Genomic DNA, 15084 nt, shown 5'->3' with positions numbered 1-15084 from the left:
AGAAGTTGCAAGTGAAGTCTTGTCTGTGTAGCTGAAAAAACCCAAACCAATACCAAACCAAAACACCAGGGCTGTTTCTGTTTTGTAGGACATCAGGTGTGCCTTTTTTCTTGTTTTTCTTTTAAACTGAATTGTTCATGAGTGTTAATACCCTAAAAAAAAAAAAAAAAAAAAGGTGGTGTGGACATGTGCTACTTTAACTTGAAAATACACCCACTGCAGCTGCAGCCATGAGTATCCTTGCTTGGCTTGCCTGTGAGTAAAACAGGAGCAGTGTGGGATGTGCCTGCACCACAGGGAAAATCTTCCTGCTGGTTGCCCCATGGAAAAATGGCAGGACAAGTCCCCAGGTAACTTCTTTCCAGCAGTGGTCTTTGATTTGATAACAAATTAGGGTTTTTAAAATAGATTTGAAGCCTGAATGTTAAATAATGTTTCAGAACTGAAATATGTTAGTTTTTCTTGCCTTTTGTTTTAATCTTCAGAGGGTACATGTTGCTTAAATACAGTTTTTTGCAGTCTGACATTTTCCTTGGAGAAGTTAAATATTAGGCAGTTTTTTTGTAGCAAAATATTGAAATGAAACCTAGTTTCATTTATATATAGCTACACCATAAGTACCATAGCTATGTTTTAAAAATAGAAGAAAAAGGTCATAAGATACAGGTAGACTGGTAGGTTCAGAGCTGGCTGTAATTTTGAAAAGACAAAGGCAACAAAGGCTTGAAGAACTTCACTCTGATTTTTTTCCTGTTTTCCAGATAACATATTCTAGTTCCTTTGGGATACTAGAAAGATGCGTGAATTTTATACATTTCACTAATTATTTTGCAACAATTACTACCAAAACTGTTTTTCTAATTGTGCTAGTAGAACCTTGGACCACGTCTTACTTTATTTTGCATAAGCTTTTTTGATAATGATTCTACTTAAATGGATTAATTATATACTGCAACACTTTGATTCCCTTTAATGTTGCATTTACAAACCACACAAATGGCCTAAACTGTGTAATGAAGAATGGGTTTTAGTAGACCTGAATATTTTTGTCCTCATTATTCTGCACTGAAGGAAGTTCCTGTTGCTTTACATTTCAGCTCAGCTAGGTTGTTAAATACCTTAATGATCTAGAAGGCAACTTTTAAGTGACTGAGCAAATCACAAACTGATGCACAAAATAGATCAAATCTTAATTAATCTCTTTCCCTTTATCATCTTATAGTTTGTGGCAATTTATTACCCCGTGTTTTAGAGTGAAATTGTTGTTCCTGGTTTGTGCTTTTCTGATGTTTCCCAAAATGAGAGGAATGGGGAAAACGAGCATGACTTCTGCAGAGGGGCACACACAAAACATGACCATGGATCTTTCTGTGCTGACCAGCCACTCTTAGCCTTTTCTGATTTCTTCCCTGCAAACTGCAGGTACTGATTCAGCAAGTCTGTCATCTTCTCCCTCCCAAGGATGACATCAGCCTCATCAAACAGGTTCTTCTAACTGTCCTTCTTGAGGTACTGGCAGGAAACCTTCTTCTTCATCACTTTCTTGCTTCTCTTTTGAAATAAATGGTCCTGTCTAGCTCAAATTAATACCAGTGAATGGGTATAAGAAGTATGAGTTTCATTGGTAGGAAAGTGTGAACTGCTGTTTTTGCAAAAATTTCACCTGGAAGTGCTTTGTGAAGTTGTGTTTGGGACCATTCTTAAAAACCAAGTTAATTTGGTTTTTGGGATATTCTTTTAAGTTACTTTTTTTTTTTTGTGGTTGTCTGACTTCCCCACCAATAAGCAATTTTGGTGGAGCCCTCAGGCTACTGCAAAGTTTAGGCTTCTTTTAAAGCTGCAGCCTAAACTTCAGTCCATATGGAAGTTTATACAGCAGCATTTAGGAAGTACTCTGGGCCAAACACCTTCTCTCACGGATTTTTCTCAGGATGTGTTAGTCAACTTCAATTTCTGTTAATTTTCTTCCACCCTGCATTAAGGCAATTACTGTATTTCACAGTATGGTAAAAAACCTGTCATTCAGCTCCCTCTGCTTTGAAGTTATGCCTCCAATTAGGCCAAGTTGAAGATGTTATCCTGATAGCAGTGTGCTCATTTCTGTCCCATGCTGCTGTCTGCTGCCTTACCTGCATTGAGTCTTTGGTGCATTTGGTGGCTTTTTTTTTTTTTTTTGCTCTTCATATCAGATTTCAGAGATACTTTGCATATGAATGATTAGGCTTAATTGATATAATATATAACTTTAAAAAATAACCATCTTGCACAAATGTATATCATGTATTGAGTTGGTAATGTATTAGAAAAGAAAAATAACTGAGACTTTATGACAGTTAGTGTTTCTTTATTGAATTCACAATGTTGTGAAGGCAATTTCCTTGACAGGATCAACTCCAGAGTACTTACTAGTATGCTGATTATTTTTCCCCTTTAATCTACCCCTGACATACCTTTTACAAGCTTGAAATCAGAGACAATGACTGGTGTATTTGCAAAGATAGCAAACCTAAGTTTAAAAAAATCTGTTCTCTGTACAGAATTTGTGAGTGGGGAAGAGAATATCACAGCTTGTGACAAGTGAGCCACAAAACCATTTTATTGGTTCCAAATACAAAACCTGTGCTTCTAATTGCACAAAGCTCTCCATTAGTTTTTTTTTTTTTTTCTTTAACTTATACTGTGCAGTTTTATATATCTAATAAAAGGTAAGACATGGAAAACTCAGTTCCTTCTGTAGTATCCCACATCATCTGTTTTGATAAAACAAAGATGATGGAAACTTCATGAGCTGAATTGTTTGGTCATGCCTCTAGGGATCTTGACTTTTTAGAAAGAGAGCTTGAAGTTGGTACTTCCTATTTTGAATAAAATGAGACTGTGTAAATATTGGTGTCTATTTGCTGAGTGGTTTTATGGGGAGAAAAGGAGATTTTCTAGGAATGAAGCTGAAGTCTTTTGAGTGTGTACTGAGAGTATGATGTGCTCTTGATCACACATTAAAAGTAAGCAAACCTGGGGAGGAGCAATTTGTTTGTAGAAGTCTTCCGTAAATTGTTCCACCTGTATTCTGGAGCTGTTTCTGGGGTATGGTTGCATAAGTGTTTTAAGCTAATCTTATTTGGTCACTTAAATGTTTTAAGTCAATCTTATTTGGCCACTTAGGCCATTTAGGCCTAGTGGCTTTCTAATTTCCAGTCATCTCTGCTTTGCATCAATAGCCACTGACATAAGTTTGCCAATCTGTCCCAGTCTGTTGTTATAATGTTCTTTTACCTCTCCTGACTGCTGTGGCTTTATATGCAGGGGAGCATTTTAAACAGAGTGGTGACTGTGTTTTATTTACTATACCTGCTGCAAAATGACTTTGTGATCTTTAAGCCTGAAGCTTTTTACTTTAAGGCACCAAAATACATCTCTTGCTAAAAATGTTTGGATGTACAAGGTGCAGCTGTTATCTCACTCCTCTTTGTTCTCTCTGGTTTCTTGAGAGAAGATGAAACGAAATTCAGTGATAGGTAAGGATGTCTCACAAAACATGTAGAAGAAATGTAGCTTCCCATTCCATAAATTACTGTTACTCTGCTCACCAGCTGCCTCTTATGATGTTTTATTGATGAATAAAAATGGTGTCTGAGGCAATAGAATGTCTTGCATCTTACAATACTGCCAGTTATAAAGTTGTCTCCTTGAATAAATTTCACAATTAGAAAGTATTGACAAAAATATTCAATCTTTTTTACATCAAAATAAGCTCAAGCATCTGCTGCCAAAGTCAGACAATATCAACTAATCTTTTAGAGTTATATTTTTATTATACTGACAGATGCATGGCTGCATGACATAGATGTCAATTTAAGTTACTAGTGCCATTAATACTTGACAAAGACATGCTCCCAGAAGAATTTATGTTCTTAAATTGTTGTCAGATGAGTATATGCCAACAAAAAGTAAACAGTTATTCAGCCGTGTTCTTAATGAAGCTAAAAGTGTGTTATCTCCAGAGATATATTAAAAAAAAAATGCTATTCACATCTTTCCTATTCTCTAAATTCCTCAGAACTGACAGCAGAAAAAGTAATTCTGTGCCTGCAATTGCCTCCCATACATATATCCTCCTTCACTTTTTGTATGTTCTGGCTGGCAGCACAGGAAAATTTTCAGTTTCGTTTGAGGTGAACTTCAGCATTCAATTGCCTTCCTCAAAATTTCAAATAACCTTACTTTTTGGTAAGAATGTTGTTCTAAAGAGAACAGTGAGGAAATCACACCAGAGTTTCTGATCTGCTTATTCAGTCAAAAAACTGTTGGAAAGTGATACAACATAACTCTTTAAGAAGGCTGAGATTTAAAACACTGATGTCCAGTTCTTATTTGTCAAATGTGCTGGTATATTCATTATTAAAATTTGTACATTTTAGAAACCTGAGCTTTCATTGTCAGTATGCCATCATGAGCAACTAAGCTTACTTTAAATTCTTTCCTTCCATGTTTTTTATTTTCTTTACTTCTTTCCCTTCTCTCCCCACACTAGTATTTTGGAAAGATTTTTTTTTCTGAAAGCAAGAATTGAATTCTCAAGGTACAGCAGACTAGTGTTCACAGGGTTTCTTTAGCAGGACTTTCTGGTGCTTTTAAAAAGCATATTTATCTAGTCCATTGAGGTTTTAAGTAACTTGAAATACTGAATTTCGGGTTGAATCTGGGGCTGTAAACATCTAAATAAGGGCTAAATCATTATCCTTAGTGATTAGCTACTGTTTTTTCATTTAAATTATTTTTTTAGAGTGGATTTTTTCTTAGGGATGAGGCTGAACTTCATAGAAACAATTTTTCTGCTAATGGCTGTAATGTCTCTATTAAAAAGTAAACCAGACCTAAAGGACTGAAAGCCATCTTAACACTTCTAGATGTATTTCTGTTCCCTGTACTGAGACAGTCTGTGAAGATGAGATCTGTCTCTCAGAATGCAGCATTCAAGTCTCCTTTTAAAGTAGTGGTGATGCACAGTATCTCTAGAGCTGTAATTTGCGTCACCATTAAGCCACTATTTAAAGGATACCACAGGAACTGGTCCCCAGATATGGTGCTTTTTTTTTTACTTTTTTTTTTTTTTTTTTAAATTGAAGCCTATGTTACTGGTGTAGGCAAAAATATTTAAAATCAGATGAACTCTCACCTCTGCTGCCTCTTTAGGGCCATTGACAATGATGTTTTGGATGGGGCTCTATCAATGTGTGTTGTTTTTCAGTCTGTCACGGCAGACTGTAGTCTGCTGGATGCCTGACCACTCTGTATGTATTAAAATAATATTTCAAATTTCTACTGTGAGTAGATTTTCAGAGTTAATGCCCAGGAATCTATTGTGGACTCTAGTTTTTAAGGAGGCAATGTCAGAGAGGTTGGGCAGGTCATTTTGATAGGGTGATATGGGGAATGAAATGAGGTGCAAGAAGTCTTTACTCACGTTTCTTTGGAGCCCCTCTTACTCTTGTTTGCTTTCTTTTATTGTTCTTTGCCTTGGTAACTTGGTAGCAATTCAGTCTTCCTGTTTCCTCCCACCCCAAGTCTCCTGTGACTTGAGAATCTCGTACAGCTCTGGAAAAGAGAAATAAGAACACGGGGTTAGCCAAGATGGATTTACAATCTACAATCATAAAATCATAGAATCATAGAGTGGTTTGACTTGGAAGGGACCTTAAAAATCATCCCATTCCAGCTGTCCTGCTGTGGGCAGATATTCTGGGGTGACACCTCCCACTTGATCAGGTTGCTCAGAGCCCTGTCCAGTCCAGCCAGGAACATTGCCAGGGATGGGACATCCACAGCTTCTCAGGCACATGGTGAAAGGTGTTCTACTAAGACTGGGCATGCCCTGAGTGGAGAGGACTTGCAGTGGTGTAACCTGTGGGGCAATTTGGACTCTGAAGTTTGGAGGTTGAAAGCTTCCTGGGACCTTCTGCTGGTTGCTCATACAACTACCCATAGTTGAACCTCTACAGCAGGAGCAGCTTCCAGAAGGCTTTCCAAGCCTTGATGGTTTGGAAGCATTGATGGATAAAATGCAGCTGCAGATAAACAGAGGGACTGAGAGGAGAGGCCATGCTTGCTCCAAATAATGCGATGTGATTGGAGCCATGGGGCTGTGCTGACCTCTGTGTGGGAGAAGATTCATTAGGTGCTAAGTGATGAGTTACTTCTGTAGTGGTAATTTTTTCCCAAATATGGAAAGAGATGCATGTTTTATTGAACCTTTCAGGAAGAGTCTGAAAAATCTGAAAATAAAAGTTCTTGCTTTTTTACACATTATCTTTCTAGAAAAAAAAAGCTGTAAATATAAATCAGTCTTGTTCTTTCCTGGAATCACAGGGAGATTATTTGATTTTCCTTCTATTATGAAAGCAAAATTTAAAAATGAAGAGTCCCTGTGAATTATTATTGCATTTTCAATAGCTGTAGTAGATGCATTGCAGCCAAAAACCTATTTGAACTGTTTGTACTGTTTCTATAGAGAAGTGTGTGGTGCTGACTTATATTATATGTTATTAAGAAATTTTTGGAAAATATTGGAAAGATTAACATTGTTAGGAAGACTTAATGAGAGAAGCATAATTCTCTGAGAAGCCATTGAATGAGTGTTTGCAATGGGGATGTTGGCTGGGTATCCAAAAAACTTTTTTAGCAGTGGAAACTTTGGAAACAGGTTTTAGCTGTGTGTCTCAAGTCTCTCAAACACAATAACTGAAATCCTAGAATGTGACTCATGTAAGGATTAGAATAGTTTAATTGTAGGTGTATTCTACAGTGCCAAAAAATAAGCTGGAATATCAGGCAGTAGATGACACTTTGTTCCTTTTAGTTTCTTCTGATAAGAACTCTCCTGATTTCTATAGCAGATAAGTACTTTTTACTGCAGGGAAAGTGATGTTACCTGTTAGAGGACGTCTTCAGAAGCAGCTGTAGAAATATGTGAGGCTGGTTTTATTTGTTTCTTTGTTTAATAGTGAATTTCAGTCAGGGCAAGAATTAGGTAAATATAGCAAGGCTGACGTTCTTTGCAGCATATCTGCACACATTTATTTTTACCATCATTATTTGTCAAAAGCAATATATACATGAGAGTATTTCTTCTCTGCTAGCACTTTAGAGAGGATAGGCAAGAGATGTTCATACTTATGGACAATTTTGTTGTTGTTTTTTTAAGTTTTCCATTCTGTGCCTGTTTCTCCAACCTTTCTCTGTCTCCAATCAAGCACTTCTTTAAAAATGGCTGCAAGTGACTTTGTTTCAGAAAAAAAGGATTTCTTTTGTCCCATTTTCCTTCATCTGATTTTCCAGGGTACTAGAACCAGATTTGGATGCAGAAAAGGCATGAGAACATCTCTCTAGGTCTTGGTTTTAATGGTTCTTCATTGACAGTAGGACAACTAATCCTAGGATGAGTAACTAGCTTAGTTAATTTGTTCACTTTGATTTAATATGGTCAGCTATGCTGGATATAAAACTGCATTTTATTTCTTTAAAGAACATTGCATTTTGACTAATACAGAAGTACTTGAGTAATGTAGAGGTACTTTTTTTACATGCATCTTGCCTGTGATGGAAACTCTGGCTTTCTGATGAAGGGAGTTTTACTGAAGTGTCAAGGAAAACTGTCTGCAAATGTTTGAGTTAAAAATGGATGTTAAGTCCAATGTGTTTGTAGAATATCTGATAAAAAAGAAAATAAAGATAATTGTCAGTTTTATGTAAAAGTCTCAAGAAAATGATGAAAAAAACCCAACAGCAGGGAATTTGCTGTTTACAAACTTTTATTGAAGAGACAGGAAAATTACATAAACAATAACATATTAAAACAATACCTAATTTATTCTGTGTATCTTGCTATATACCTTTGTCCTGGAGCAGGACATGGTTTGAGGTGTCTGTTCTTTACTCATCAGAAATACCTGTGTGTCTCCTTTATGCCCATACTTTGTTTTAAATATATTCTGATACAACAAGGATTTGTTTCCCACACATCTAAAGGGCAGGTTTAGAAGCTTAGGCATTCCTTGTTTCTGCCTAGGCACTGGAAGGAAAATATTTGGCATGACTCCAGTTGTGCTAGATTAATTTGAAGGACCATCTTGTATCACCATGCTCTGAAAATTGCTTTTCATAAGCGATTTATCAAGTTCTGGCCTGGGTACTTGGATGGTTACAGTGCTGAGTCAATTAAGCCTGCTGAGGGAAATCCCAGCTCAATTGTACAAACCTTTTGATATCAATGGAGCCAGTATTTCTCATCATCATCCCCAAAGGTCCCATGGCATAGAAAACAAGGAAACATAATCAGAAGTTGAATCAAAGTGTATTTAAGTTTCTCTACAATGAAAATTTTAAATTAATTTGGTAATCACAGAGGAATATGATTTATAGAATTATAAATGCAGGATTGTAATTTCATAACCTATTCAGTGAATTAGCTTTAGTAATTTTATTATTATTTTATTTATTAGCCTGCATTTTCAAAGATACTGCAAAGGTAAAGATTGTGATTGCAATTTACAATAAGTGATTGTTTTTGCATTAAGTGTTTTCGGGTAAGGGAAGAGTGACAAAGTTACTGAAACAATGGCCAATCTCTTATGAAACATCTTCTATTTTGGTTCTGTGCATATTTAGGAAACTCAATGCTAATAATTCCCTTTTTGATTTTCTTACAGCTAATTCCAGCCTTCTTGGAGGTGGAGGAGGTGAGTCTTTGCATAATGCTTAATTCACTCTTAAACAAACATGAAATATATGCTGGACCAATGCAGAGAGGTTAGTTGGTTATGAAAGAATATAAATTCAAAAGTTGGAAATATACATTTTTTAGATGGAAAAATTCACCAAAGTCCATAATTATTCCTATCATCACAAGGTAAGGTTTGCAACTGCTGCTGAATTTGGTTTCAACTCTGGGTCAAAGTAGGGGCTGAGATGTATATGAGGCTCACTAAAACATAAAGGAACTGCTGAACTGCCCTATGGTGTGTTGTTTTTAAGTATTTAGACTTTGTAATTTACCCCAGGGGAACCTCAAATGTATGATTAATAAACAATTTTAACACAAATGTGAAAATATTAAAATACAGTAAAATGTAATTTTAGTAAATGAAAGTGGCTTTATCTTTGTACTTTTTTTTTTTAATATTGTTATGGTTTAAACTTGATTGCTTACCTTACTCTGCTTGCCAGAATAGTCAAGTAGATTTCAATATAAAACTTTGGTGCAAGTCAGAGATGCTACTAAAGTGTCTACTGCTAAGGCAGGGATGCTCAAGTATGTATCATTGTATTACTTCCAAATACATGGATGTTTTTTTATTTTAGTAGATTGATGCTATTTTAATTTTGGTATTTCTGTAGTACTGTGGCCATATAATCTATATGAGTGGTAACAATGTAGGAAAAATGAACTCATAAAGAGCTTAATCTCAGTTTCAGTGACTTCCCCTGCCACCCAGAGGGAAGTTGAGAGCTCAGTTCTGGAAATTTCACAGCGCAGGTGTGGTACAGGCAGCAACTAATGCTCCATCCTGATGGGAGTTAAAAGAACTCTATGATCAGAGATTACATATGCAAGGGTAAAGGAAAGGGCTCTGTAAAAAGGAGATCTCTGTTGCTTGTGAGGCTGCAGGCTAAGTCCTCAAAACTTTTGTTTTAACTGAACAGGCAGCTCTTATTTTGGACTATAAAAAGGTGCTGGACAACCAAATAATCTAAATAAAACCATTCATGTTCTTCAGCTGTGTGTCTGGACATTAAAGTACAGGGCAGCCTTACCTGTTAATCCTGTTGGATTAATATGTTTCTTTTGATTTGAGTTAGTTGTTTGCAGTATACCAAATTTTTCTTTGTTTAAAAGATAATCCTTTAGGAGGTAATCCTTTGCTAGCTGTTCCTGTTTCTGCAGAGCTGTTCCTGTACCTCCTCTCCAGCACTTGCTCCCAGCTGGTAACATCGAAAAAAAAAAAAATATAAATCAATGCAAATGTTCAAATTCTAATCAGGTTCCCAGGGCACTGCTGCTGCTGAAAGGATTTGGCTATTAACTTTCCGTGTTATTTATTCAGCTGGACTGTACTTCAGAAGTTGATGTCTGTTCAGTGTGGCCCTTGATAATGTGGCTTTCCCTCTGCAGCAGATGGGATGAGCCTGTGCTGTGGGTCAAATTAGGATTTTCCCTGCATTTTATGTGTTAAAAGTGGCAATTAAAATTATGTTCTCTCCCTTCATGGCAGGCTGAGATGATGGCAGCCCAAGGTGCTGCTGCCCCTTCTCCCCTCCCTCCTTCCCTCCCTCCCTGACATCCTTTGGGATTTTAATTGCAATTTTAAAAGATCAGTGCCTTGAGGGTTATGGGGAAGCTGCTGTGGGAGGTTGGCTTTTGGGCATGCAGTGGGTTTCTCCAGGCATGAGCTGCTGCAGCCCCCATGGCCAGAACCCCAGTCCCACATCCTTTGATCTCTGGTGGAAGGATAACAATGCTTAACATTAACAATAACTCTTGTTGTGGTACAGGAAAAATACCAAATCTGACAGATTTATGGCTTAGAGGGTGGCTGCTTATGGCTGAGGGGCTACATATGTGGAGGTGCCATCAGCCACCCATGGGTAGGGCAGCTGATGTCCTCAGAGCACACTTGCTTGGGGTTTCCAAATTTTCTGAATAAAAATCCTGATAGTTTCATCACTAAAATATTCTGGATTTTGGACAGATGCCAGAGGGTGTATGTTTTGAGAAGGGAAAAGTGTGTGTGGTCTGCAGGCCAGATCCTACTCAGGGGTACCCAAAATGGAGGCAGACCTGCCAGCCACTCACCTGTCACAGGCAGGTGGAGCCTGGAGCCCCTGGCTTTTGGAAACATGGCTTGGTGCTCTCCACAGGCATTTTTCTGTAGAAGGAATTTTCTGATTCCCAGTGGAATGGTTGTGGATTTTAAATTCTGGGTGCATTTTTTCTTTTATCTAGAAGAAAGTGATGGTAGCACTCTGCGTGAAATACTGATAGTGAATTATTAAAACTTTATTATATACGTAAACACCAAAGCCTTCTTTTGATTGCAAATGCTGAATATTTATGATAATGCATAATACCAGTGTAGTTTCTCCAATAATGGGATTCAGATCTCCTTGGTAGTGCTCGTTAATTTAATCTCTCTGTCACTGCTGGAGGTATGAATACATGTCTTAGTTTTACAGATAAAGAGAACTGGAAATTTCCGCTTGTCCAAGCTTATGCAACAGGTGGTGTGATTTTGAGCTGCTTTTGAGCCGTTCTGTGTTTGAAATCTTTTCAGGACTAAACACAAATTAATTGGAAATAGTTATTTGCACATCCTGATCAAATATTTGCAAATCACTTTCTCTGGGTGTTAAAACCATTTTCTTGAAGAGATCTGCTAAGAAACCCAAAGGGCAACATTGTGAGTGAACATGGAACATTTGCTTGCAAGTTCAGGGCATGGTGGTTTTGGGTGGCTGCTTATCTTCCATGCAGCACCTCAGAGCCACATCAGGGCATCCCTGTACTTTGATTTCCCAGAGCTGAAGCAATGGTTTGTTCTTGCATTCCCAATTTAAATGCTGTCTGTTCATTTTCATGACCGTTTGGAATGAAGAGATAAAAGCACAAAAGATACCAGAACTGTTTAATCATAAAATCAAGAAACCCACAATGGAGTCTTTAGTTAAATATAGATGTTGAAGGTTTTTTTCGGCTTTTCAAATAACTCTGAAGTTTCCAGGATTTCATTATGAGTTTGGTGAGTGAGCCTTTTTTCTTTTTCATTCTTTACTGTTTTTAATAATTGATTTTTAATTAAGAGGCATATTTCACTTTCAGGTCTAGATTTATCACATATTCAGCATCTCACTGCTAATAACTTGCATGGAGCATTATAACTTATTTGTGCATCATGTATTATTCGTCCCATTATGCTCAAAACTGCAAAAGTGAAAAATTATTAAGAAAATTACCTGCATTTGGAGGAGTGAATAAAAACTTGGTATTTTGAGAAAAAGTAATCTCTTTTAAAAATGTGTCCTGAATTTTGACTTCAGAAATCAAAGTGCCATATTTTGCATGACAGTCTTTTTTCTTTACACTCTTTTACATTAGTGTCAAGGAATTAAAACATATGATTTAATGTGTTTTATTCAAGCAAAGTGAGCAGAAGCTGAGGTTTTTCCTCCCTTACGGCTTTGAGTAATCTGTGGGGATTTTTTTGGGTATTGTGCTCTGCTGTTCCCACCTAGTATTCAGTTATTTTCATCATGGTTCATTTTTCTTGTACTTGATTTGCTGACTGTAATGATGTTCTTGTTGCATGTTGATTTCTGCATTGCCTTGATTTAGTTGACCTTAAATTGAGGGTATATTTAATTTGGATTTTTTTTTACTTCCGTAAGATTTTGTTGCCTATGCCAGAATTTGGGAAGGAGACATCACCTTTTCATGTGTCCTATTATGATCATAGTTTCTTTCAGCTCTGTACTTAAAACTGGTAACTTTGTCTTTACAAACTCAGAGAGAGGACAGGTTATATTTACAGTCTCTTGGAAGCTTCATTTAGACCCAGTTCAAGTTAGTCGCCCCAGAAGATCTGTCTGCTTTTTTGTGGTGAGAGCCATGTCTCTCTTTTTTTTGGCTGGTGTAACTATTTTTTTCTCTAGGGCTTTTGCAAGCATGAAAAAAAAAAAAAAAATCCCATATAGCCATAAGTATTTTAGCATATCTTAAATGTAGACCAGACATACCTGTCTGCCCTGACAAGATACAATTGTAGGCACAGTTTTAAGCAGTTCTTATGGCATGGGGAACTTGTGTTCATGGTCACAGCAGGGAGCTGGGTTTCTCTATACTGCATTGCATAGACTCAATTTTGAACTTGGGATTTGCTGCTTTTATGTTATGTTATAATAGTGACAAAAAAAGAGTGTTTTCTCCCGAAAGAAATTACCAGAATGACTTTTATCCTGGAGTCGTGTCCCTTCAAGTGTGTCAACTGCTGTTTGCCAGCCATCCTGTCTATTTTTCAATTAATTGTGAGCTACTGAGCTAAAAAATCCAGTGATTATCCAGTCAGTAGTGTCAGGAAGGAACAGCTGACACAAATATCTTGACATCACTCCCCTTAGCCAGGGATAAATTTTTATTCTCACGGCTGTGTCTTAGGTACATTACTGGCCATGTCCAGCTGTCTTCTGATAGTTAAATCTCTAGCAAAAACAAAACTAAACAAACCAAGCCAAACCCAAAACAAAACAAAAAAAAACCCACCAAAAAAACAAGAAAGGAGGTTTTTCACTTTCTTAATAGTAACTTGACATCAGTTTACTGAATGGATATTAATGACACTGAGAAGTGAAAGTTGTACAAGAGAAAATTGGAGGCAGGAATGAGATAAGTTGCAATATATATAATAGCAGAAGAGTTTAAATACCAGACTTGCCCTGCACTTGCCCATTCAAAATGTGTAACAGGAAGAAGACAATCCTGCTTTGTCCTAAACCAGGACTAGATGGTCTCTGTTTTGGATTTCACAGGGCTTGGGTTTGATATTTACATAATTTAAATGCAAGAGAAGCAGGGGTTTAAATCCAAAGTTCAAATTTGTGCATGACATGTGCATAACATGAAATCATCCCGTGAGAGGGAGAGGAAAGAGTTTGGGAAAGGAGCACTGACAAGATTCTTTCATCAAGAAAATAAGCATTATTATTTGGTATTTTTTTATGTCAGTCTGTTGGTATGTTCCTGTATCATGTCAAATGCATTTGTCAGATTGGGGTGTGCTCACAACAAATGGCTGCATGGAACAAATGTGCTTCATCTGGGATTTCAGCTACCTTCAAAAGCTGTCAGCTGCTTTGTACACTGCATCGTCATAGGCTAGGTATGTAAATAATGGCTATGAAGGTACAAAGATTTTCCTGGTGAATAATGACCATGAGGAGAACTGATAATTTAAGGCAAATGGCCATTTGCCTTTGTTGCTAATTAATCCCTTCTTGCTAGAAGATTGCTGCTACAATTCTGTAGGGTTGTTAAAGTGTTTTATCTCCTTTTACTATTTGTATGCTGTTCTTTTCCATCTCTGTAAATAGAGTGGGTTTGAGAGGGTTGTATCCACAAGTTCCCCCACTGTGACAGTGCATCAGCCAATTAAAATGTTAATATTTATGTATTTTTTGCTGCAGCTCTGTGATAGTTCCATTGGTAGGCCAGTAGCTCAGGGTAGACTGTAACCCTTTCAATGTGTTGGGTTCAGCCCAAAATCTTGTTATTCATGAGCTTTTTGTTGTATCAGATCAAAGCAAATAGATTTCTCAGCAATTCAACATCTTTTATAGAATTTATTCAAACTTACTATGCAAGAAAAGTATTTCTTTACAGGTCAGTTATTTTTAAAATTTCTTTCTCTCTTTCTTTCTTTATTTCTCTCTCTCTTCCTCCCCTCCTCCCCTCCTCCCTTCCTCCCTTCCTCCCTTCCTCCCTTCCTCCCTCCTTCCCCTCCTTCCCTCTTTCCTTTCCTTTCCTCCCCTCCCCCCTCCACAGCCTTCTTTCATTTGTGTACACTTTGGGTTTTGCCTTCTATTATTGGAGTGGAGTTTTAGTTCAGCTTTAAATGAAAATTAGTGGATTTTCTCATTTTGCAATGCATCTAGAGATATGATGAAAGCTCTATAAATAAATAAGCACAGTTTATTTCAAAGGACTCAACATAAACTGCCGTGGCTGTATTTAAAATGTGTGCTCTACTCTTATTTCTTTTCTGTTTTTGTTACAATATGATATATGTTTTGCTATCTGGCTAAATAGGATTCTAGCTTCCTTTTTCCAGTCTTTTTATACAAAGTATGGGTAATAATCATAAACAGGAAGTCTCTGGATTTATTTTAAGTATTTCTCAGTTGTCACCTAATTGTATCCTGCTAATTACTCTTTCAGAGCAGTTAGTTAAAAATAAATAAATAACATTTTGCTATTTATATGAATTGATACAGATATATGATCAGTTTGGGTTTTTCTGATTTGTTTTTTTTAATACATGT

General features: G+C 36.9%; 1 protein-coding gene across 6 annotated transcripts in view; it reads left to right on the top strand.

Annotated features, from left to right (window-relative positions):
- MACROD2 (mono-ADP ribosylhydrolase 2) overlaps positions 1 to 15084 on the top strand; it is an 855789-nt gene that overhangs the window by 185778 nt on the left and 654927 nt on the right. For 5 of the 6 annotated variants that reach the window (XM_021527840.3, XM_021527839.3, XM_021527838.3 and 2 more), the window contains exon 4: positions 8706 to 8735. The exons of the other annotated variant lie outside the window; for it this stretch is intronic. In XM_021527840.3, the coding sequence (XP_021383515.1) occupies positions 8706 to 8735 (30 nt within the window). The remainder of the gene's footprint in view (positions 1 to 8705; positions 8736 to 15084) is intronic. 6 annotated transcript variants of the gene reach the window in all.

This window comes from Lonchura striata, chromosome 3 (genome assembly GCF_046129695.1).
Source record: "Lonchura striata isolate bLonStr1 chromosome 3, bLonStr1.mat, whole genome shotgun sequence".
Classification (NCBI taxonomy): Eukaryota; Metazoa; Chordata; class Aves; order Passeriformes; family Estrildidae; genus Lonchura; species Lonchura striata.
Note: the sequence above shows the minus strand (reverse complement) of the source record. Positions and strands in the feature narration are given on the sequence as shown.